At 41.8% G+C, this 24,972-nt stretch overlaps 1 protein-coding gene across 4 annotated transcripts in view; it reads right to left on the bottom strand.

The window, feature by feature from the left end:
• The window catches only part of SDK1 (sidekick cell adhesion molecule 1), a 989,261-nt gene that overhangs the window by 426,245 nt on the left and 538,044 nt on the right, over window positions 1-24,972 (bottom strand). For all 4 annotated transcript variants that reach the window (XM_063667220.1, XM_063667221.1, XM_054494717.2 and 1 more), the window contains exon 5: window positions 23,638-23,771. In XM_063667220.1, coding sequence (XP_063523290.1) covers window positions 23,638-23,771 — 134 coding nt within the window. The remainder of the gene's footprint in view (window positions 1-23,637; window positions 23,772-24,972) is intronic.

Raw genomic sequence — 24,972 nt, 5'->3', positions numbered from 1 at the left:
AGCACATCCAAGGCCCCTCCAGCTTAGCACATCAAGGGTCCTGAGTCTTAGTAATTCAATTTAGGGTGGGTCTGATAGAGTACTCTCCTCCTCACCTGTGCGAGCAATTCCCATTTAGTCTAGGCCCTTACCTAACCCTAACTACAGAAATACAAACTCACCCTTCTCCTTTAAATAGTTGGCAATACGGTCTAAAATTATTAAATTGGGCCACGAGCAGTGGCTCACGGCCTGTAATCCCAGCATTTTGGGAGGCTGAGGTGGGCAGATCACCTGAGGTCAGGAGCTCAAGACCAGTCTGGCCAACGTGGTGAAATTCCACCTCAACTAAAAATACAAAAACCAGCTGGGCATGGTGGTGGGCACCTGTAATCCCAGCTACTCAAGAAGCTGAGGCAGAAGAATCGCTTGAACCCGGGAGGTGGAGGTTGCAGTGAGCAGAGATCACACCACTGCACTTCAGCCTGGGCAACAAGGTGAGACTCTGTCTCATAAATAAATAAATAAATAAATAGGATTTCTGCAAAGTTGTAGTAGGATATTAATTGTCATTCTCTATTGGGCTAAGAAAATGTTTGATCAACATAATATTGCCGTAAACCTTCATATACATCTTCACATATCTATTTTATAAGATTTTATTTCATTTTGTTGTGCTCATCAAATAAAAGTTTAGAGTTCATCTGGCTCAAGCTCCTCATTTCACAGATGGGAAAACTGAGGCTCAGAACCAGGCAGCCGAAAAGCCTCAGCGTCCCGATGGCTTCATCATCAGGCGAGTTTCCTATGAAACAGACCCAGGCTTTCATTCTGAGACCAGCTTCATAATAAGGCCCTTTTGTGTAACAATGTCTGAGTGCCCACAATAATATTGTTTTAGATCTAAAAGAAACTAATTAATTTCCATCAAAGCATAATGAATTAAAAAATCAGGTGTGCTGAAAAATGAATTAAAACTAATGAAGGAATATCACCAATTGAAAACAGGTTGACTTTAGTTAATTTGAGGAAGAAAGAGTCAAGTCCTCTTTTGCAGGTGATAGGAATGTAACAATTTCTTCTCCATAATAAGAGCTCCTTTTTCAAATAGCTAGCGACAAAGTTAATAAATCATATCCCATCTGCAGTTACAAAATAGAGAATCTGAAGCCAGGAGATTCAACTTGGCTTCAAATCCCACTCACATAGACAAAGCCATGTGAGTCTATGTTATGCAGAATTCTGAAGCTACTATAAGTTTACAAAAAGGTGAGGAAAGTGGTTCTTGTTTTCCCTTTTGAGTTACCATCAGGCTTCATGCTACAGCTTAAGATTGGTGTCCATGCCTGTGAGTTCAGCAAAGCCCAGGGTTCCATAAATCAGGGCCCCGAGAAAGAGCTATGCTGCCCTGAGCTGCTGACATTCCTCTAATGCTAAGCGGCCACAGGCTCTTCATTAGACCTGTGTTTTTGTAAGTCCAGACTGACTGACGGGGGTTAGGCAGTTGTTCAATGCACTTTCGCCAAATGAGAATGTGCGCTGAGCCACCTTCTTCTCCTTGGCTGATACATACTCTTCTGGGAATCCTTTCCTAAAGAGACCATCGTGGTGAACGCTGGGGCCACAGATGTCATAGTAAATGTCTTCACTCTGTGGGGACACTGTCTTCTCTTTGCTATACAGATTCAGACAGCTCCGCCCTAGCCTGGGTTCAGCGTTATCAGGAAGCGGAATTCCCGTGAAGCAGAAGTGAGGGAGAAAAGGAGCACAACCCTCCCATTCTTAGCCAGCATTTTAGCTGGTCTAGGGTGCTGGTGTCGTGGCACCCCAGACCCTTCTTAAAGTGTATAGTGGACTCACGATTGTTCGTCACAACTGTCCACTGACAGTATACCAGTGTGGGAGCACCACGGGACACCTGGCAAGTCACCTGGGTTCCAGACAGATTTCTCCTGCTCCACTGTATAGCAGCAACCCAGGCACCTGGTGGTCACTGGCACCAATTCACCATGCCAGCACAGTGACCCAGTACCCATGCCAGCACAGTGACCCAGTACCCATGCCAGCACAGTGACCCACTATCCATGCCAGTAGAGTGACCCAGTACTCATGCCAGTAGAGTGACCCAGTACTCATGCCAGCTCAGGGATCCACTATTCATGCCAGTACAGTGACCCAGTACCCATGCCAATACAGTGATCCACTACCCATGCCAGCACAGTGATCCACTACCCATGCCAGTATGGTGACCCACTACCCATGCCAGCACAGTGACCCACTATCCATGCCAGTAGAGTGACCCAGTACTCATGCCAGCTCAGGGATCCACTACTCATGCCAGCACAGTGACGCAGTACCCATGCCAGCACAGTGACCCAGTACCCATGCCAGCACAGTGACCCACTATCCATGCCAGTAGAGTGACCCAGTACTCATGCCAGCTCAGGGATCCACTATTCATGCCAGTACAGTGACCCAGTACCCATGCCAATACAGTGATCCACTACCCATGCCAGTACAGTGACCCAGTACCCATGCCAGCACAGTGATCCACTACCCATGCCAGTATGGTGACCCACTACCCATGCCAGCACAGTGACCCACTATCCATGCCAGTAGAGTGACCCAGTACTCATGCCAGCTCAGGGATCCACTACTCATGCCAGCACAGTGACCCAGTACCCATGCCAGCACAGTGACCCAGTACCCATGCCAGCACAGTGACCCAGTACCCAGGCCAGCACAGTGACCCAGTACCCAGGCCAGTACAGTGACTTCTTTGACTGTTGGTCCAGGGCACCCTTGGGTATTCTCCAGTGGAGGCATCATCTCCCGGGATGCAGGACTCTAACACAGCAGAGCTTAAGGTCTGGGGAGAGGAAGGATAACTCCACAACTGGGCCAGTGCGGATGGTGGTGCAAGTACTACTCACAGCTCTGCCCACTGAAGGGACTTCCATTACCCCTGGTGATTCAGGCCAGCCCTGGGAAGGACAGTATTGAACAACTACATTTTTAGCTGCCACCAACATGTCATTCTGACCCATCTGTGAGTTAGTCCCAAGTTTTTAGTTTTCTGCCAGTTGGTTGAAAGGATCCCTTACCCCTGAGGCTACAGCCATGGAGGTGGAGGAGAGGTGTCAGTACTAAAGAAGTGGGTGACATGGGAGTAGTCTGAGGCCACCTGTCATGTAATTTGCTTCTTTATTTCCACCACCCAATGGGTCGGTCTTGCATCTGGCCATCCTTATGACTTGGAGAATCTGATAATACCTGGTGCAAAGGCTCACTCCTGCAATTCCAGCACTTTGGGAGGCCGAGGCAGGTGGATCACCTGAGTTCAGGAGTTCGAGACCAGCCTGACCAACATAGTGAAACCCCATCTCTACTAAGAATACAAAAATTAGCCAGGTATGGTGGCAGGCGCCTGTAATCCCAGCTACTTGGGAGGCTGAGAAGAATCGCTTGAACCCAGGAGAATCGCTTGAACCCAGGAGGCGAAGGTTGCAGTGAGCCGAGATCGTGCCACTGCACTCTAGCCTGGGTGAAAGAGCAAAACTCCGTCTCAAAAAAAAAAAAAAAAAAAAGAGGGAGAGAGAGAAAAATAATCTGATAATACTTGGCCTAAGATGGGCAGTTCTGGTTCTAGCCACTTGGGGCTCAGTGTCTATTGGGGCCCAGAAACTCACTAGGGCAAGACGTTAGTCCTTCTCAAATAATATGCAGTTCTGTGCTGCCAAGCAAATGGTTTTGCTCCAGAACTCCTGGGCCCTGAGCTGCAACTCTCCAACGGGGCTTGCCCCAACTCACACAGAATCATTATCCAAAGGATGCCTCCAGCACCATCGGTTCTGCTGGATCAAACAATGCAAACAGCTGCGAAGTTGCCCTTGGATCCACCGGACAGCCCTCTCTGGGTCTCGGTCCTCCTCAAGACTAACAGCCTTCTGGATCACCTGATACATGGGTAGGTGCAGTGCCCAAGGGCTGTACATGCATGTGTCATGAGGAAAGAGGCAAGGCACCATCAGCTCACTCCTGTGTAAAACTGGTCATGCATTCGGGACCCACTGCAAAATGGGCATCCCTGGGCTTGGAGACAAGTGAAGCTGTGATGAGGGTTTCAGCAGCAGCTCTCTCATGAAGCGGGGCCTCTTGGTAATAACACATCCCCAGCCACTCCCTAAATTAACTGGAGGCTCAGAGCCATCTGAAGTCGATGTGGATTCTCTCTAGGGCGGTCCTTCTCAAATTGTAGTGAGGGAGAGCTTGATAAAACATAGATTCCTGGACCCCACTCCCAGAGGTCCTGATCCCTAGGTGTGGCATGGGTCCTAAGACTTTTCATGTCTAATGTGAATCCAAGACAGGCGAGGCTCGCGATTCTCGGATCATACTGCGAGTAGCTCTGCCATAAACCTTCTGAGTAGCACAACTGGAGAACTCTGCTGCCCAGCGTAGTCCGTGACCAGAGTTGTCCGTGAACTGCAGTATCAGCATCACCTGGGAGCTTGTTAGAAATCTTGGTTTTTTTAAAACTTTAATGTGCATATGAATCACCTAAATATCTTGTTAAGATGCAGGATTTGATTCAGGAGGGCTGGGATGGAGCCCCAAAGTCTGCATTTCTAACAAGCTCCCAGGATGATACTGATAGTACTAGCCCAAGGACCACTCTGTGAGTTTAGTCCAATAATTCACAACCCTGGCTGTGTATTAAAATCACCTGAGGACTAAAACAAAGTCCTGACCCAGCCCAGGTGATTTTCATGGGCATGTGGCATTAGAAAAAACAGTGTTAGATATTTAAAAGATTTTTGTTTTGTCTTTTCCTATTTCTTGATGATTATTGTTAAATATATTGGCCCAACACGTTCTCTTCTCCCCCTCCTCTTCCGCTCCTCCCACTCTGTTTCAACTTTCAGTTTTAAATCACGCATATGCCTCTTATTACCACTTTCACTGAACATGGCCTTCAAGTATCTTTGCCCAGGTACTCCATAAAAATTTTGAAAAACGATGTCCCTCTCACATATTTTAAGTTTACATTTAAGTGTTTCAATTTCTAGTGTACTGTAAAATTTTAGGTCACTCTTTTCTATTATACGGAGGGACCCAGAGACCACTATGATTTGATACCTACCAATGACCATTTAAAAATCTCCTTTTTAACAACTGCAAATTTTATGTCATTCCTTCTTCTCCTTCAATTCAGAATTTTATTTAATGTAATATATATTAAGCTTGAAAGCTTTATCACTGTACTACACTTCTTCATACCAAAAGGATAGATATTACAATAATTTTTAAAATTTCCTGTGACTCTAAAACTAAATGTTAAAAAAACTGGTTTGATTATCCATCATAATTGCTATTAACAATTAATCAAACCATCACACATCATTATACATTTTGACAAATAATTATTGAATAAGAAAAGTAAAATTTACTGGAAATACATCTCAATGAGATAAATGGGATTTTTTTTAATTAGTTCATATATTCAGGGATGGATGTTACTTCTAGGTAAATTGAAAAAGTGTTCAGCACCAATTTTATTTCTATTTTTTTGTTTTTATAAATGTATGCACGGAGAAAACTTATTTTCATAAATAAACAGATGGGAAGGAAGGAGTTTTAACAATTTCACCCAGTTCCTTGACAGCATTCTGTTATGCCCATAGTCACTCAGTGATTTATCATCAAACATTATTTTTAATGATCTATTGGCTGACAACTTGATTGGGTTCACCTTCAATTCTGTTGAAAACCAAGAATTGTAAGCTCTCTGGCTTGCAAGGGGATTTCTTACCCACTTATTAAAGCCATCCACTTTCTCAATACCGACCCTAATGTTTGAAATTCTCCTCTGTCTGGAAAGCAAAGGGTTCTACAGGCCAGAGCAATGCAACAAGGAAGAGGAGGGTTTGCTGGGAGGAATGCCTTTCCTTTGGAAGGAGGGAGAAAAGCAAGTGTGAAAGGAGAGCTGAGAGGGAAGACCCCAGGCGTGTTCTCAGGTGGATCCATCTGGGGAAAGAGTACACATGGAAATGGAGGATGTGGATTCCCTGAGAACCATCCACTGCTGAATATCTCCTGGAGTCACTGAGGCCTGACGTGAAGATCCCTGCTCTAGATTAACACCATCTATTAGTAGGGAGCAGACAGGACATGCCTCTGCCCAAACTAATGCCTTCAGGGCCCGAGCAGATAGGTAACATCAATAACTTGATGGGGCAGTAAGAGACACTCTCCTCCTTCATTGTCTAACTTATATTTCCCTGTTTTTGATAGAGACTTGGTTATATTAAAGGATTTCTCTACTATAAGAAAGACAAGAGTGCAAACGTTGTGATCAACACCCACTACATGGTCTCCTGGTGAGGGACACAGCTTGGAACCGCTGAGACCTGAGCAGGATGAGGTGATGCCCCAGTCGAGAGCAGCATCCCATCAGCTCCCTCAGATCGCTGTGTTCAGGGACAGGGGCTGGCAACACCGGACCATCAGTGTTTATGTGGAACCCTGAACTTCCAGAGGCTGGTCATAGACAGTTCTGTTTGCACCCTCTGCCAAGCAGGGCTTTGTTTCTATCTACAGTAGCAGGTGAGCTGCAAGTCTGTGAACAGAGAGGCGCCTGCTGACTCCAGCCTTGTGGTCCCCTTTGCCAGGATGACCTCTTCCCAAAGCCTCAGCTGACTGCCTCTTACTCAACCTTTAGGTCTCGGTTAAACATCGTCTCTCAGGGGAAACCTTCCAATTCCCACTGATGTGTCTGGGTGCCCCATGCTGGGTTTTCCAGAGCAAACTGTGCTTCTCTCAACCGTGGCTCAGGTACTTTCGCTTTGGTCACCCATTTAGATGACCATCTCACCCTTGACTTCCCTAACTTCCATACCTGGCACCGGGCTTGCTGCACAAGAGATATCGTGTAATAGCTGATGAATTAATCCGGATTGCTGTGTACAGCCATGCAGGCTATGTACCAACCATCTCTTTGGGGTCCCATTAATACAGACTACTATAGACCATGAATGCATGCAGTGCAACAGCCCGGCAAAATGACTAAGCAGCTATACTTGCTAAGGGAGTGTCTCCCAGCACACAGGGCTCCCCAGCCATGGATCTTTGGTATACAAAATACAGGGAGGTATCCTGCTCATATGTGCAAGGGCTCTCAAGGGGACCTGGGAGTCCAAGTCTTCCTGGTCAGGACAAGCTCTTACCACTGTTAGATCACTCCAGGAGCAAATAAAGCTCAATGATGGGTCGTGTAGGCAGTTTGACTGGGAATCCCTTTTGTATGCAAAATGCTATGCATTTTTATAAAACTGTCCTGCTCAATACAGTAGCGTCCAGCCACAGGAGGTTACTAAAAGTAAAAGTAGTTTAAATTAAATTATAAATTCACCTCCTCAGTCACAACAGTAACATTTCAAGTATTCAATAGCTCCATGTAAAAATAGAGAACACTTCCATCATCACAGAAACTCCTATTGGATCATGGGTCATACCTCAAATGCTTCCAGAGCCAGCTAATGTAGAAGCAACAGGCCAAGATTCAGAAACATTTCTCTCCAAATGGGAAGTTTTCTAACACAAACACCCAACTTACCTCAAGAACGAAGAGGCAACCTCTCATCCAAAAACATCTGCCCCTAGAGTTGCTTTCAATATGCAATACCTGAAAATTCCACAGTAAGTATTTTCCCAAAACAAAGAATAGAGCCCTCCACAGGAAAACTCAAGTCTCTTCCTTAGGAGAATGCACAGATTGTTTAAAATGGGGAAAGGGGTCCTAGCATGGCCACATATTTTAAGAGAAGCTGGAAAATGTTCTCCCAGCTGTTAAATATTGGCTCATATATTTTTAAGATACTGTGTGGGCTAAATAAAACACAAGGAGCAAATCCAGGCCACAAATGTCTAGTCAGGACTTCTGATCTAGAGAAATACTGTACTTTAGGAAAGAAAACGCAATAGGAATAAGAAATGTGTAAGTTGTTATGGACTGAGCTGTAAAAAAATTACTATGTTAAAGCCCTAACCTGTAATGTGACTGTATATGGAGACAGGGCCCTTAAGGAAGTGACTCAGGTTAAATGAGATCATACGGTGTCTCTAACCCAATAGCACAGGGGTCCTTATAAGAAGCAGAAGAGACACCAGAGCTCTCTAAAGCTTGCCTCCCTTCCTGCACCCCCAATGCCCAGAGAGGCCACGTGAGGACCAGTGCAAATGTGGCTCTCTAAGAGCCAGGAAGGGAGGACTCAATGACACACCAACCTGGCTGGCAAAGCTGGTTTCATCTTGGACTTCCAGTTTTCAGAACTGTGAGAAAATGAATGTCTGTTGTTTAAGTCACCCAGTCTCCTAAGGAAGAGACTTGAGTTTTCCTGTGGAGGGCTCTATTCTTTGTTTTGGGAAAATACTCACTGTGAAATTTTAAGGTATTGCATATTGAAAGCAACGCGAGGGGCAGATGTTTTTGGATGAGAGGTTGCCTCTTTGTTCTTAAGTTGGGTGTTTGTGTTAGAAAACTTCCCATTTGGAGAGAAATGTTTCTGAATCTTAGCCTGTTGCTTCTACATGTTCCCTGACTTACAGCATCCCAAACCATATTGAAACTGCTTGTTTGTCTTTTGTTTCCACCAACCAAAGCTCTGATAGTAGAAACCAGTCTGCCTCAATCATGATCTCCTCAATGTCTATGATGCTTAGTGAACACTCAGTAAATACATCTTGAGTCAATGAATTAATCAGTGGGTATCTTGTACGGAGACCCAAGCTGACTAATGCAATGCTTTTTACTCGCTCGTACACTGAAGTTATGTATATGTGTATAATTTATATATGTGACTTATACGTAAGTTATAAGGATATCAATTTTCACAATTGCGTACTGAATGGCTTGGAGATGCAGAACTAATATTTATAGCTCATTTGTAAAGAAACTCATTTTTAACACTACAGTTTGACATGTTGAGCTTGCAAAACATGAACACGAGTGTTATTCCACGTGGCTCAGTCAGTTTGCCCACAAACGGCCCTGCTCATGAGACTAATGAGGCCTGTGGCTCAAAAGCTATAATTTGACTGATTTGTTCTATTTATAACACAGTCCATCTCTGAGAAATCTCCCATATTTTCTCTATATAAGCCTATACCAATACTCATATAAATAAGAACTATTGTGAAGCCTATACCAATACTCATATAAATAAGAACTACTGTGAAGTCTTTCCAAGGAAGCATTTCTTCAGCCTACAACCTTGTGTGTCTTGACCTTACTTTGTCTTTATCAACCCTGTCTCTAAAACAGGCAAAGTTTTGAAAATGTAAGTGGCAGAAACTCAGGATGTGCAGGAAAATTACTATTCCCTGACTTAGAACATCCCAAACCATATTGAAATTGCTTGTTTGTATTTTACTTCCACCAACAAAAGCTCTGACGGTAGAAACCAGTCTGCTTCAGTCATGATATCCTCAATGCCTATGATGCTTAGTGAACACTCAGTAAATACATCTTGAGTCAATGAATTAATGAATGCATTTCTGAATGGACAGATGGACAGAGAGGTGAATATTCTTCCAGAAGCAGGGACTTATGCTAAGAGCTCAGGATAGGTAAGAGCTGAAAACATAGAAGGGGGGTGAGAGGACTTCCTAGGGAACTTAGGAGAAAAAATAGCTTTGGGATAGAAAGTATATGGAGGCAGGTTAATTTAATTTCCAAGTGAAAGTGTCCAGCAACATAGTAAATCCCATCTCACGGCACAGTGTCCCTGATATTAGGTTCAACAGAGCGAGGTTTAGCCACTGTATCCAGAAGCAGCATAATTAATTTGATGAGTAAGACTGAGACAAACAGGGACGCCCGCAACCAGCAAGTCAAATGCAGTCATAAAACAGAAGAAACGTTGAGTCAATAATTGAGGAAATGCATGTGGACACGCCTTCCATCTTCAGGCACCTTACTAAGTCAGACAAAGAAGTTCAAACATCAGAAGATATCAGAATTTTAGAATCAGAGTGACCTTCAAGTCACTTGTCCTACTTTCTACTTACCAAAGATTGAATGCTCGGGCTGCCATTCAGGCCTGGAGATAACATTTAATCAGTTGTGATATGTGAAGTCTCAAGAGTCTTAAGTGCGATCTCCAAGGAGAAAAAGGAGAGGCAGAAAGACAAAGGAAAACATTGCACCAAAGGACTAAAGGCTAGAGAATCCTCACATCTTGGGACAAAGGAGCAATAAACACCAAAAGAAAAGGAGCTACAGGAAGAACAAGCCAGTGAGCAGCATCCTCAGATGCCAGGGACGGAGAGCGGACCAGGAAAGGGAGGGTAAAAAGGTCTCACTTCACAGGCTTTCATGCACTCACTGGACAAGTATTTACTGAGCCCTCATTACTCGTCATGCACTCTTCCCGTGGCTTGTGGAAATAAGCAAAAATCTCTATCCTCGCAGAACTTACGTTCTAGTGGGTGATGAAAAACAATTATCAATAAGGACTCTCTTGGAATGGGATTGTATTAAATATGCAGAGTCTTCCTAGGGGACACTGATATTTATAACAAGGGAGCAAATGAAAGGACGGTGGTTATGGCAGTTCCCGGTCATAGACAGTGCTGTTCTACTCCAAGCCCCCTTTTCCTAATCATCTCACTGCTGATGCATCCCTCCATAAGTGAAAGAAAAGATTTTCAGAGTTCTGCTAACAAAGCTGTTCCAGCATCGGAAGCAGAATTCATTGTTCCCTTGCCTGTGCTTCGGGAGCTTCTTCTACACAACTCCCTTTCGTGTGGCATTTAACACACTGTGTTCCTGTCATTTGTTGGTGCGCCAGCCTCTCCTGGCAAAAGTGAGCTCAGGGAAGGCAGGAACCACATTCGTATTCACCAAGTGTCCTCGGCATCAAGCGTAATGCCTGATAAGTATCAGACGCTCAGCATTTTCTGAGCGGAATAGCGGAACTGTAGTCTGAGTGTTTAAAGGGCAGGGAGTTGGGGAGAATCATATGCTTAGGGACAGAAGTGAGACAGAGACTCTAAAAGCCAAAGAAAATCATACTTCAGCCCTTCCCTTGGTTTTCTATATAGACACTGAAAATGGTGTAGGCTGACGCCAGTATGCCAGCCATTTCCCTCTATAATAAGTTTACTGTTTTATGCATCCCTCAGTATCCTTCCAAGTTGAGATGATATTCAAAATATGTAGTAACATGGTAGGGTCGCTAGCCAATCAGAATGGAGGCCAGTGGAGGAAACATGGCTTAATAGCCATCCTTCAAGTGCAAACCGAAGAGATGGATAGGATCCAGGTAATCTAATGCCAGGCTAGGGTTCAAGTAGAACTGCTTCCTAGATTTTCATCAAGAACATGCTGTCATGGTTTTTACAAACACCGTAAGTAAAATGAACAAAGAAACAAAAGGCTCAGAATACTGCCTATTTGCTTCATACATTTTCAAATAGGATGGTACCATTTTTGCATGTGCCATTTTCTCAGTTCAAGAGAAGTGAAGTTTTCTTGAGTAGCCTAATGAAGTATGAAACTCCTTAAGCTTTCGGAAATGAACCAATCACCAAAGGGCAACCTATGCATATGGTTTCTATTCCTACATCATTCTGACTAATGAGGATATAAATCTCTGATATATATAAATCTGATATAAATTCCATTTCTTTACATCCCAACGTTTTAAGGATTAGAAAGGAAGAAGTTTGAATTCTGGAGTACACTTGTGCTGAAAACTTTCCCAAATGAAACAAGCCTTTGTGAAATTCAACCCTGTCTGAATTAATAGAACCACAGAGTGACATCCTGTTGGAGAAAGAGAAGGGCTTTTAATACCAGACATGGCCTTTAATGTCAGATGGGACACACCTCATCAAAATACATCATCAGTGAAACAGCAAACAACCGCATAGGGCCAGCCGGATGTTCGCCATTACTGACTTATGTCAGCTCTGACTCCTACTCTTTAAGTTCAAGTTGGGAACTAAAATGGAAAAGCCTTCATTCTTTCAAGAGCTTCTCTAGAGTTCTGCACTTCCAGTTTTGACGTTTGTATCTTGTTCCCTAGAAAAATCACAAAACCGTTATAGCCTTCACACTTCCCAGATGGTCATGCAGGCCTAATACTAAGGCGAACTAGGGAATTCCCAGTTCACATTTTTATGATGTTCTAAAACTACATAAAATAATATCTTTGGTATCCACCTCAAAAAAGCTATACTTGCTAGTTATTCCTGGGCAAAATAACAGTTTACACTGACAAGCAGAGGTCGCAGGCTTTCTTATACTTTCCTAAGACCCTCTCAGCCAAACATAGAGGTATACTAGATTTGAAGGAACTAATTTTGTGCTAAAGAGGGTATTCTTTAAGATCATAAAAGGTAAATGGGTGCAGACAGAATAATTACCTGAAATAACAAAGAATCACAGAGAGAGACTATTGCGAAGAACTCACTAATTAGAACACACAGAAAGAATCTACATCTCCAGATAAATTTCTGGTTCCTATTATTTCTGATATAAATTCCATTTCTTTACATCTCAGATACAAAGTGTTCTCGGAAAAGCAGGGAATATAGCACTCTGGATTTTCTAATAGTCTTCAGCACTGTTAAGTGGCCTTTCACTTTAACAGATACTTTACCTGATTTTCTGTGGGCTTGATTTAATATTCTCAAACACATTGTAAAGATCTACAATTTTAATTACCTGCTGTAAGTGCCTTCTATAAGAGCCAAAAGAACATCGTTTACAATGAACAGTAATAAAACATTATGACTAAGTGGTAAAGGTGGAGTTGAACTGTTATCAAAAGGTGACCAATTGTTAGGCTGCATTCACTACAGCAGCAGCCAGATTAAGACATTACAACATGATTTTAAAAATCAAAAACAGTTCTGCAATATAAATCATCTCAATAAGTAAAATGGTGAAAGTCTCTTTGGGGAAAAGACAAACCTGGGTTCAAAACTAACCCACGTAATCAACTGCATAAGATTAGTGAAAGTAACTTGTTGCTTTGATTTGTTACCTCATCTGCAAAATGGGGATAATACTGACCTTATGGCCTCTTGTTTATTAAAAATGGTGATTAAATGGTGGTTATTATGATTATTACATTATTATTTTAAGAGACAGGGTCTTGCTGTGTTGCTCAGGCTGGAGTACAGTGGTGCGATCTCAGCTCACTGCAGCCTTGACCTCCCTGGCTCAAGTGATCCTCCTACTTCACCCTTCTGAGCAGCTGGGACCACAGGTATGCACTACCACACCTGGTTGATTTTTTTTTTTTTTTTTTTTTGGTAAAGACAGAGTCTCCCTGTGTTGCCCAGACTGGTCTTGAACTCCTGGGCTCAAGTGATGCTCCTGCCTCAGCCTCCCAAAGCACTGGGCATGAGTCAACATGCCTGGGTGATTATTTTTAATGAGATACAATATTTACATACAGGGCATACAGCAGACATCCAATGAACAGCTGTTGTTACTATTACTACAATAAGCCTTTATTATGCTTTGGACCAAATCACATCTTTCTGTCCTTAAAGTTGGAAACTGACGTTAAACCATAGGATATCAGGCCTACATCAGCAGAAATACCATGTTATGATTGAAGAGGTTGGTACCACTCTAGATGTTCCCTTTGAATCAGAAAATAATATATTTTCATTTTTCTGAAAGAGGAGATATGAAAAGAGAATTTAGCCCAGCAACTCACACAATCTGGATTTTGAAAACCTTAAGAATTCTGAAGGACGGGAAATTAAACAGGTGTTTCTTAATTAGCAGCTTCAGAATACTGAGCTCATTCGTAAAAGGAAAAATCATACTGGGAAGGTATGAGTAGAACCATTTAGTCTAGAAAGTAACTAACAGCTGAACCCCAGGAAATTCACCAGAATCATCGCTGTATTCAACTACTGAGTAAATACAGTTTTTCTAAGAAAACTACATTTACAACTAGCAACTTGTTCTATGTGGCCTCATCTCGGCCAACAACCATTACTTTGCTTAGGATTTTTCCAGACAAGCTGTGTAATGGATGTATGTCAGAGATTGTAAAATGATTGCAGGAAAAATTCAATTTTCCATCCTCCTTGTTTGTGCCCTTCAAAAATTCCTTATCTTTCATATCAATTACAGAGACAAGGAGAGTAGACAAAGTACTTCAATGACTATAACATCTAGAGTGATCAGAGCTAGAAAGAAAATGCATAAGTTATAATCTTGGGTCACTCTCAATATATTACATACTCTGAAATGTTATGTTTACATAATATGATTCTATAATGAAATTATCTTCAATTCCCTATAAACTGAATTCAGGCATTGGCTGCTGGCTAAGTCTAAGAAATTAGGTTCCAAAATCAAAGGTAAAAATTATTAGGCCAGGTGCAGTGGCTCACTCTTGTAATCCCAGCACTTTGGGAGGCCAAGACAGGAGGACTGCGTGAGCCCCAGAGTTCAAGACCAGCGTGGGCAACAATGGGCAGATTCTGTCTCCACAAAAATTTTTTAAAAATTAGCCAAGTGTGGTGGTGTACACCTGTAGTCCCAGCTACTCAGGAGGCTGGGGTGGGAGGATCGCTTGAGCCCAGAAGGTTGACACTGTAGTGAGCCATGATTATGCCACTGCACTCCAGCCTGGGTGACAGAACAAGACCCTGTCTCCAAAAACAAAACAAAACAAAATTAGGGTTACTTTAAGTTCTAGCCCCCAAACTGCTAAAATTAAAGAACTCTTATGCTTAAATATCTGAATATAATAATTTAAATTGAGACATTTAACAAGGCGTCAGAAGGGAAGGTAGATTGGAGGAATTACTAACACTGAGCAATGTGGAGGAGTTTGTAAAAAATCTGATTAGGCAAATCACTACTGAATAATTTGTGTCTTTCAATAATAGCAGCATAATTGGGAGAAGTAAATGAACACTCATGGTCCCTCTGCTGAATCCAACTGGTCAGTTCTGCTTGGTGAATTAATTCTCCAAGTGCTTGCCTTACTTCCTGGGTGAAGTTTACTCACTGTGCAAAACCTGCTGCAACAGTTTGATGTCAATATCTGGGAATTAGGGAATGTAATCACGCACATCAGTCTTATAAATCCACTGGGACAGATCATGTCTTACTTTATATCCTATGTGCTGTCTAATTCATTACTGACAACAAAACAACCACTTTATTATCAGAAGTTGTGACTTATTGTTCTGATGCTCCATTAGTAAGCACTGACTCCAGCGCATCTCCCACTGCGCCCTTGAGCCAAACCTGTGTTTGCTGTCCGCCCAAACGTGCCTCACTGGGGTTGCAAACGGCCAGCCTCAAAGCTGCTGAGTCACAGCACACTGCTGTTCTGGAATGTTCATCGGGAGTGGTTTTGATATCAGAAGAGAAGACTTCCTTTTTTAAAACAAAACCAAGCTCCTCTGAGGTCTGCACACACACAGCTCTTCACAGAGAGCCTCCCTGCTGGACAGCCACCTTCCCCCAAGTTTTGCCTTCTCCTTGGGCTTCTTTTAGACACATTTTGACCCCAAGAGCACACCCAGCCTCCACGGTATATGCTGTTCTGCTTTCATAGGAGAAACGAGGGTTTTGGCAAATAAACTGGCTTGAATCCTCAAACTTCCCATTGACTATTCTTGTGATCTGGGTCAATAATCTAACCTCTTAGAGCTTCAGTGTCCTCAGTTTTGAAACAGAGTTGATTGTTAACCCACAGGGCTGTCGTGGAATCTAAGAAGGAAAATATACGTGACAATATCTGTCAGGTCTCAAGACATGTTAGGGCCTTCTCCTCTCTGTGTATGCCCTTAGAGGGTCATCAACAGTACTCTCATTTATGATTTATTATCACGTCTGCATATAGCTTCAAACAGTTGTTGTTCCTAGATCACCTAAAACAATTTTGTAAAACTGTGTATCTTTCTTACATTTTACGTTGACATCTACCATTTTTTCATCATAAATCTGAAGGACTGAAAATAATATAATTTCTGGTAAATATAATTTCTGGTATCTTACATTTTACATTGACATCTACCATTTTTTCATCATAAATTTGAAGGACTGAAAATAATATAATTTCTGGTATATTTTAATGTTTTACTATTTCAGTATATTTTAATAAAACTACTGCAGTACATCTATATGTATTCAAAGGAATCTAAATATTTGATAAGCAGGTCTAAAGGTTTGATACACAGCATCACCCATTTAAAAAACACATGATTCAAAGAATTGTATTAATCACCATATCATAGCCTCTGAAAAAAATATGTGTATAAATTTCAATCTTGGTGGGGTTCAGTAACTCACACCTGTAATCCCAGTGGTTTGGGAGGCCAAGGCGGGAGGATTATTTGAGGCCAGAAGTTTGAGACCAGCCTGGGTAACATAGCCAGACTGTCTCTACAAAAAAACGAAATTAAAAAATTAGCCAGGTATGGTGGTTCATGCCTGTAGTCCCAGCTACTCAAAAGGCTGAGGCAGCAAGACTGCTTGAGCCCAGGAGTTTGAGGCTGCAGTGAGCCATGATCTCAACACTGCACTCCAGTCCATGTGACACAGTCCTTGTGTCTAAAAAAAAAAAAAAAAAAAAAAGAACAAAAAATTCTTAAAAAAATGTTTTTAACCATATGACTCGGGGGCAAACCAAAAACAAACCTTCTCTTGGATTGAGTTATTGTTACAATTATTATTGACATTCAATTAACTTTTTAAAGTATTACAAATTTTGATGAATAGGCTTTATATTTTAAAAAACTAGAAATGCATCTCTCAATGACATGAGGAATAAAGTTAATTGTAATCTTTTTCATAGATAAAATTTTGTTCATGTAAAGCAATAGACGAAAATAGAAGAAATTTTGTTACAGAATATCTCTCAATTCTTTAAATTCCTTCTAAGTTATATGCCAAAAGTCATACAGTAATTTATTTATTTATTTATTATTATTTTTTTTTTTTTTTTGAGAGTCTTGCTCCATCGCCTGGGCTGGAGTACAGTGGAGTGATCTTGGCTCACTGCAGCCTTCACCTCCCAGGTTCAATTGATTTTCCTGCCTCAGCCTCCTGAGTAGCTGGGATTACAGGAGCCCACCAGCACACCCAGCTAATTTTTGTATTTTTAATAGAGACGGAGTTTCCATATTGGTTAGGCTGGTCTCAAACTCCTGATCTCAGGTGATCCGCCCACCTTGGCCTCCCAAAGTGCTGGGATTACAGGCGTGAGCCAAGGCGCCCTGTTGTCATATAGTTATTTATTAGTTAGGACAGACGTGCTTTGTTCTAATAACAAATAAATGCTGAAATCTCAGTGCTTATCATACCAAGGTTTGTTTCTTACTCATAACGAGTCCAATTCTGCTTGGGTGGCCCTCCCGGGCTATTCTTCCCCTGTACTGATTCAAATATCCAGACAGCTTCCATCTTGTGGCTCAATATGTGGCCTGGCCATGGTTGTCCCCAAAGGGGAGGGAGAGCATGAAGGTAACACGTTGGCTCTTAAACACGTGGCCTGAAAGTGACACTGTATTCCACTGACATGGCCCCGCACCTGCAAAGGGGCTAGAAATCTCTTCCGTCCTGAGAACAAGTGGACTGTGTTACAGTTAGCAATGATCAAGTTATTTGTAATGAACTGTCAGCTGACAACGCACATAGGTCCCACCTCGTTTTGTAGACAGCAGAAGATTGAAAACACCTGATTTATAAAATCATTTATTTCCCAATTATCAGAGTCTTTCACTTTCTCAATTCTGCCTCTGATATTTAGAATTCTCCCTTTGTTTGGTACCTGGGCATTTATACCCTCAGATAATTGCCCGTGTTAAAGATTCAGGATGAGTAAGACACGAGCCTTCCACCTCGTTCGGAAAGAAAGGAGCAGTTGTGAAAAGCAAAATTTGACCTCAGGCATCCTCAGATCCAGTTTTAGAACGTGAATATGAAAGGACTGAAAATAGGTTCTTTGGAAATTTCACATGCCTGCCCACGTCTTGGAAATCTGTATGTATCCTGAGTGATACTCAGACCAGTGACTGCTGCTTTGGGAAACTGGGCATATTGAGCTACCCCAAATTTGTTCAAACTTTGAGGGCAAATAATCATAGCTTAACCTAAGATTTAAGATAGATTAGATTTCCTAAGATTTAACAACAGTGAAATCAGGTTGAAAGAAATCACACAGGGGAAAAGAGGACACCTTGGGATGAGAAGAGATGGGGATATGGTGAAGGAGGCATGAGTGGGCAATAGAAACAATCCGGTTTTGCCTTGTGGGGTGTGGAGAGAATGATGGTCTTTGTTGTCGTGAGTGAAGTCTTGCTGGGAGCTACCAGCTACATTCCTCTTCTAAAACTCATTCCCCAATCCATCCATTTGGGGCTCAGAAACGAAATATTAGACCTGGTATTTTAACGTATGTTTTCTCACTGAAAGCCGAAGAAGGAAACTAAGTTTCGATGTTATTTATTATGCAGGTTGAGTCTGTTGGTCGGGTGGCCCCATGTGACACTCTGTACGCAAGCTATTCCAAGGAAGGGTCTGAAAATTCTCATTGTCAGAGAAGTGGACAGGACGCCCTCATAGGCATGGGATGCAGTTTCACCTTTGCCTGGAGAGGTGGATTTATGTACTTGTGTATTTCGTTTTATCTAAACTAACTCTCACAAAGTGGACAACTGAAGACAAAGGCATTTCTGGGAAGAAACCACAGATCTGAGTCACTCACAACAGCAGCACAATCAGATGGCAACAAATGGCAGCAGGAACACTTGTGTCGTTAGTAGAAGCCACGTCACCAAGAAAAAACAATTATCTGTAACCAGATGTCATAAGAATTTTTCCAAAAAACTAGATTGTATCAAGAAAATCAAGTAAAACATGGATTTCCATTCACAAAGTGCATATTGCGCCATGAGACGTCAAGTAAAGACGGAACGGAACCTTCATGATTAGCACTGCTGATTCCCGTCCTCTCTTCTGTCTGATGGTTCATGCTTAGAATTGATAAGTAACTAGGTGTTCATGCGTAAGGGGTAAATGCTCAAGGCTTGTTTCCTGATGGTGTGTTTACGGAAAAGCATTAGGGATCATGGCCTAGACTTAGTTCTGTCCAACACCAGCTCAGCAGGCCAGGGCAGAGCATGCCTCACGCTTCACTCAATACAGCATGTTTGATGCACGGCTAAATGATTAAACTCATGACTTGACTATAAAATAGACTTCTTATTTATGTTTCTGAAAAATTCTGGCAGTAAAGTGTCATACAATCTATAAAACTATGCTTGGTTCTAAATTGCTCATTTGTGATGTGGGGCTAGGCCCCAGATTTGTTTTTAGTAATATTTCAAACGGTTCCTATTGTTTTAGGAACCCGAGCCAAGTCAGAGGCCATCTGGAAGGCGTCTTCCTGTTCCCCTCTCTCCCTTTAATGTTAACGGTACAAGGAAAATAGGAGAGAGTTTTACCTGGGCACACAAAAGTCATGTTTTACAGGTCAGTCCTCTCAAATGACTGTTCATAGACATTCTCAGGAATCCACTTTCAACTACTAAACCTATATGAGTCTGAAGTTAAATTAGCATTATAGAGGACAAAAGAATGTTAAGTGGTCTTCAGAATTAAAAGCAAGGGTTTGTCACAGCCTGAAGGAGGATCAGCTGAAATGATATCCTATCTGCAAATGTTGTTTGAAGAGGAGACATTAAAATGAAAGAGGTGAAAAAAACAGGAAGGAGACAGGCAGTCATTTCTTTTTAATCCAAGCTTCATCCCTAGTAGAGAATCTCATTACACTGGACATTTTGAATATTGGATCAGAACTGATGATATGTCTAAGGTATGTACAATGGCATATAAACAATGACTGATTAACCATTGTATAGAATTCGTCTCATCGCCTAACTCTGGCTTTTTTTTTTTTTAAAGGAAGAAACTCTTATTCATATAGTAATTCAGTTCAGAAGTTCTGTTCCACAAAGGTTAACTCAATGTAAAATCTTCAAAGCAAAAGCCAAAAATAGGTTGACAGGTTCATAAAGCTTGCCCAGGTCTGACCTCAGAACAGACACATCTACTCTCAGGCAGGCCCAACCCCTTCTTTTTCTGGTGTGCACCTGAGCAGTGGGAGCTGGCCATGAAAAATTCATGCAGGACGCTTCAACAGTCCCACCTATGTCCTTAACATCTGCTGGCTTCGCATCACATTAAAACTTCAAAGTGGATCCACCTCTGGGATGGCAGCAAGCTCTCACCAGGGCAGCGGGGTGGAGAGTTCAGGGAAATCCTCTCCTTCCCTACAGGAACGTCGGTTCAGAACATGCTGGAATTTATCTTCTTAACCACGCAAAAGGGGAGAAATGTTGAGAGATAATAATGCCATCTACTAAATATGCACAAAACAGCAGGCAGTACCATTATGGGACTGCATCTCACTTCTAACAGTCATGCTTTAAAAAAAAAAAAATTTAAATCCAAAACCTCTTTATCTTTTGCTTCTCATAAGCTTCAGGTGTAGCCACAGTATCTAGCAATTGAAAAGGGGTGATGTTTTTGAACTCTCAAGTACAAGGTTGTTGATGAAAATGTATTATTTCCTCCTGTTAGCTGGGTGACAGCGCATCACTTATTTAGATGTTTTGAGACAGGGCTAGACCTGGTTGCCGCTCCACTCTAACACGGTGCTGTCCTCAAGGAAGGAAAGGATTATTACCACAACAGCAAACAAGAGGCGGGGCTGCATGACACTCCGATTTTAAACTAATTACAGCACAATCCACCAGGAATTTAATTACCAGTACCCGATCATCCCTATGGTGTTCACTACATAAAGGTTCCCTGCTTTTATTCTCCCGACAGCAAGGAAAAATGTGTCTTTGTTAAATGATAATTGGCTGTAATATCTTTTGATTTTTCAGAAATGCTGGCTGGAAAGTTTTTACAAATTTTCCTCAATCTTGTGTGGTGTTTCCACAAAAGGCTACAGCAGAAGAAAAAGATATCTAAGTCTGCAGAACACACTCTATCTTACTCCCAGTATCAATAGGTCTTGAGAATATCTAATTTCATAATAAATCTGGTAAAGAGACGCATCCTTCAATACTTCACAGCCTCACCAGGAGCAGGGTGGCCAGGTCCTGAACTGCAGTGTTCATTGCTTAGAGCCCTCACTGCATTCCAGAAAGAAGCACAATTTAAACAATTCTGGGGGATTCTGCAGATTAAACAAGACTTCTGACTTTTAGAGGTTTTCAAAATAAAACTTTTAGCAAAAAACAAACAAACAAACAAAAAAGCATAATTGGTTGCCATTTAACATTTAGCTAAATCCCGTATGTCACCAGGAAGGTTCTCCTAAGAATTAAAATAAGGCAGTTTCCTCAACCTCCTTACTTCTCCCATTTTACCTTGCCCTCATAAAAAGTAAAGAATTCATAAAGGAACAAAATGTAGGTTTTGTCCTAAGATTTAAAATAAGTCCGTATCATCAACTGTCTGTATCTCACTTTTTACACATTTTTACCTGGTGCCAATGAAAAGTTAAAAAATACATACAAAGGAACAAAATGCAAGCCAGTTAATTATAATATTTATAAGCAGCTTTCAATATACTTTTCAGTCAGGGTAGAAACTGAAATTACTGAAAAAAATTTACATATTCCAATTATCTAACACCATGGTATTATGTTAGTACAGCAGTTTGCAAATTCACTGTACTCGCTTTATTTTCTGCTGGCCCTTACAGAGTAGGGAGGTAGGCAAGTACTAGGTAAGGACTGTTTTATAACTTTGTGATGTTAACCAGTTTCTGTGGAATAATTCTTCTAACAGAGGAAGGCCAACTTCCTTGTTTCTGATGCAGAATTTCACCCCCTTTGACTCATTATTATCCTGGTAGTTATATTACAATTGAGTACAGAATCATATTTGCTAAACAAGATAAATGGCTCTACTTGTGAAGTTTGGAATCATTAAAATAATAGCAATCTATTTGATAATACAATTTCCATTCTTTATCATAACCCTTGGAAAAAATCTTAATTAATCATCCTCATTTCTACTGTAATTCCCAATGCAGACACTCCTTTACATTGTAGTACAGTATGCACTGGGTTTTGTGAACCCCACCCCTAATCCATGTGCATCATTCTCCATGGCATCACAAAGACCCTACTCATCCTAAATCTGTGCCAAGTCTATGTTCTGGAGAGCAAGATTCAATTCCTCAAATTAAGGAGCTCAAGGCAGGATGACAGCACATCATGGCCGCTTGGGACCAATTAGGCAGGCATCTGAGACCCCACTCAGTTAACTCCCACAGACACCTGCACCCAGAGTTTGCTACAAAGATTTGCCCAGGAAATTCTACTGGGCCTAAGGCAATTGTACCCCTCGAGGGCCATGTGAGGCAAATACTATCACTCCATCCCACATACTTTTCTTTTTTTTTTTGAGACGGAGTTTCATTCTTTTTGCCCAGGCTGGAGTGTAATGGCATGATCTCAGCTCACTGCAACCTCCACCTCCTGGTTTCAAGTGACTCTCCTGCCTAAGCCTCCCCTGTAGCTGGGATTACAGGTGCACACCACCATGCCTGGCTAATTTTGCATTTTTTGTAGAGACAGGGTTTCACCATGTTGGCCAGGCTGGTCTTGAACTCCTGACCTCAAGTAATCTGCCTGCCTTGGCCTCCCAAACTGCTGGGATCACAGGTATGAGCCACCACGCCTAGCCCCACATACTTTTCGAACCACTTGCAGGGGGAAACGATTCCTTCAAGACGATTTTTAAAAAGATAAAATCCACTACTATACAAACAAATCAATATAATTCACTCATATGATATGATAATAATATTTTGAAATTTACCATCCACCATGACTAGTTTCAACCCTATTTTCTCAACCACATGACAATCTCATTTCATACCATGAAGCTTCATGCTGCAAACATTTGATGACAAGCCTTCCGATATGGATGTCTGAATCTAGTTTAGTTCAGAGTTCCTGCTTTGGGTTTTAGCAATTAACTCTTGCTGGTAGAATTTAAAGGCCAAACATGTAAAACTAAGTCTATTCAAACTAAAGTCCCCTCAAATAAAATCTACAAATACCCACGATTTGTGTGCATTCTCTTCAAGAATCAGGCTTTCAGTTAAACTAGGTGGAAAAAATGATCAACTGATTATGCTTAAATACTGCAATTTTGGTACAACTTAATATGTAGAATTTCTCAAGGATTTTCTTGTTAGATTTAAAGAATATAATCTGTACCTAATCTAGTCCTGATTTAGGTTCATGGATACAATTCATTTAAGTTGAAAGTTTTTTTGTTGTTAGGAACAATATGCATTGACTGTGAATAAAAAGCAAACACTTTTTTTTTTAAATTCCCAAAACAAATAAGATCTGGCATTCAGAAGTACCAGTTAGATTCACATTTTTCTGCATATCATTTTGAAGAAAGCAAGAGCCCTAAAGCTCTCCAAACTATTGGCATTGGATCAATATTAAACCATAACTACTACACTAGAGAGATAAAATTTATTGCAAAATGTCCCATGAGAGAGTGGTTATTAATTAAAGCAAGATTTTATTGCTTTCAGAATTATCATTTGGGATTTCAAAACTCACTTGCTATGCTCAAATGAATGAATGGGCTTGTCTTGTTTTCTCCATTCTTCTCATTCACGGCCTGCACATAGTATGCCCCGGCGTCACTGGCTGTGGTGGCAAGGATCACCAGCTGATTCTGCAGTGTGATGGCTCTGTTTCAGGAAAGAAGAGGACAGTGTCAAAGCTACTCCAGGGAACTTACTTGTAAGACAAAATTAATTAGGCCAACTATAAAGGAATGCCTAGGGTTTAAAAGAAGAGCTGGAAGGACCAAAACAATACACAGGCTGACTTTAAGAATACGACAATGCCAGAGAGAGCCTCTCCTGATCTAGCCGGCACAGGGCAGCCCCAGCGTCTGAGCCTCCCGGGTGCTCCACATCTGCGCCAGCACTTGACTGTGAAGAAGACAATGTTCTGGAACACAGACATCCAGAGTTCATTAAAACTCAGAGGTTCCTCCTCTGAGAATGCATAACAAGACCAGCTAGAAGGAATCCCTTCAATCAGAAGGCTGGACCACCACAACCCTGACCCAGGGCAAGTGAATTAGTTGTGGTTTTCTTCACCTCAGGGGAGCCTCGTCAGAGGCTTTGTGTATGGATTAGTCTACACTGGTGCGTAGAAGGAAAGTCGCCAATGGGCACAGTGCTGCCCCCCTTCAACTTAACTTCTCCCATCATTATTAACTCCAGTACACGTCTTTTTCACCTGTACTATCTCCCCATGTCTTAGAAGGGCAACGGATGAGTAAACAGTCTTCTTGATCGTGACCAAGAACTTCTCATTCATCCTGATTCTAGTGGGAAAGGCATCTCTGAGACTCGTTTAATGCACCCGCCCTTTCTCTGAGCCACTGAGGCTCACAGAAGTTAAGTGGCTTGTCCTAGGTAACACAGCAACTTAACAGCAGAGAAGGGACTAGGTGTTTTCACATGCAGATTAATACTCATCCAATCACACCATAGAAAGACTTTCATTATACTACTTCATTTTTAAAAAAGAATAAAAACAAGAAAGACACAACTTCCATTCATCCAAGGAACTTTTATTTGAAATGGGTGTTTTATGGTATCCTTCACTTATGTTGTAATTCTGTATTCTTTTTGCCAGTTAAAGAGGTGGATGAGGGAGGTAAAATTTGTTTTAAAAAATATGGGCTGAGTGCAGTGGCTCACGCCTGTAATCCCAGCACTTTGGGAGGGTGAGGTGGGCAGATTGTGAAGTAAGAGATCGAGACCATCCTGGCCAACATGGTGAAACCTCGTCTCTACTGAAAATACAAAAATTAGTTTGGCACGGTGGCACACACTTGTAGTGTACTACACCTGCAGTCCCAGCTACTAGGGAGGC

Source organism: Pongo pygmaeus, chromosome 6 (genome assembly GCF_028885625.2).
Source record: "Pongo pygmaeus isolate AG05252 chromosome 6, NHGRI_mPonPyg2-v2.0_pri, whole genome shotgun sequence".
Lineage (NCBI taxonomy): Eukaryota > Metazoa > Chordata > Mammalia > Primates > Hominidae > Pongo > Pongo pygmaeus.
Note: the sequence above shows the minus strand (reverse complement) of the source record. Positions and strands in the feature narration are given on the sequence as shown.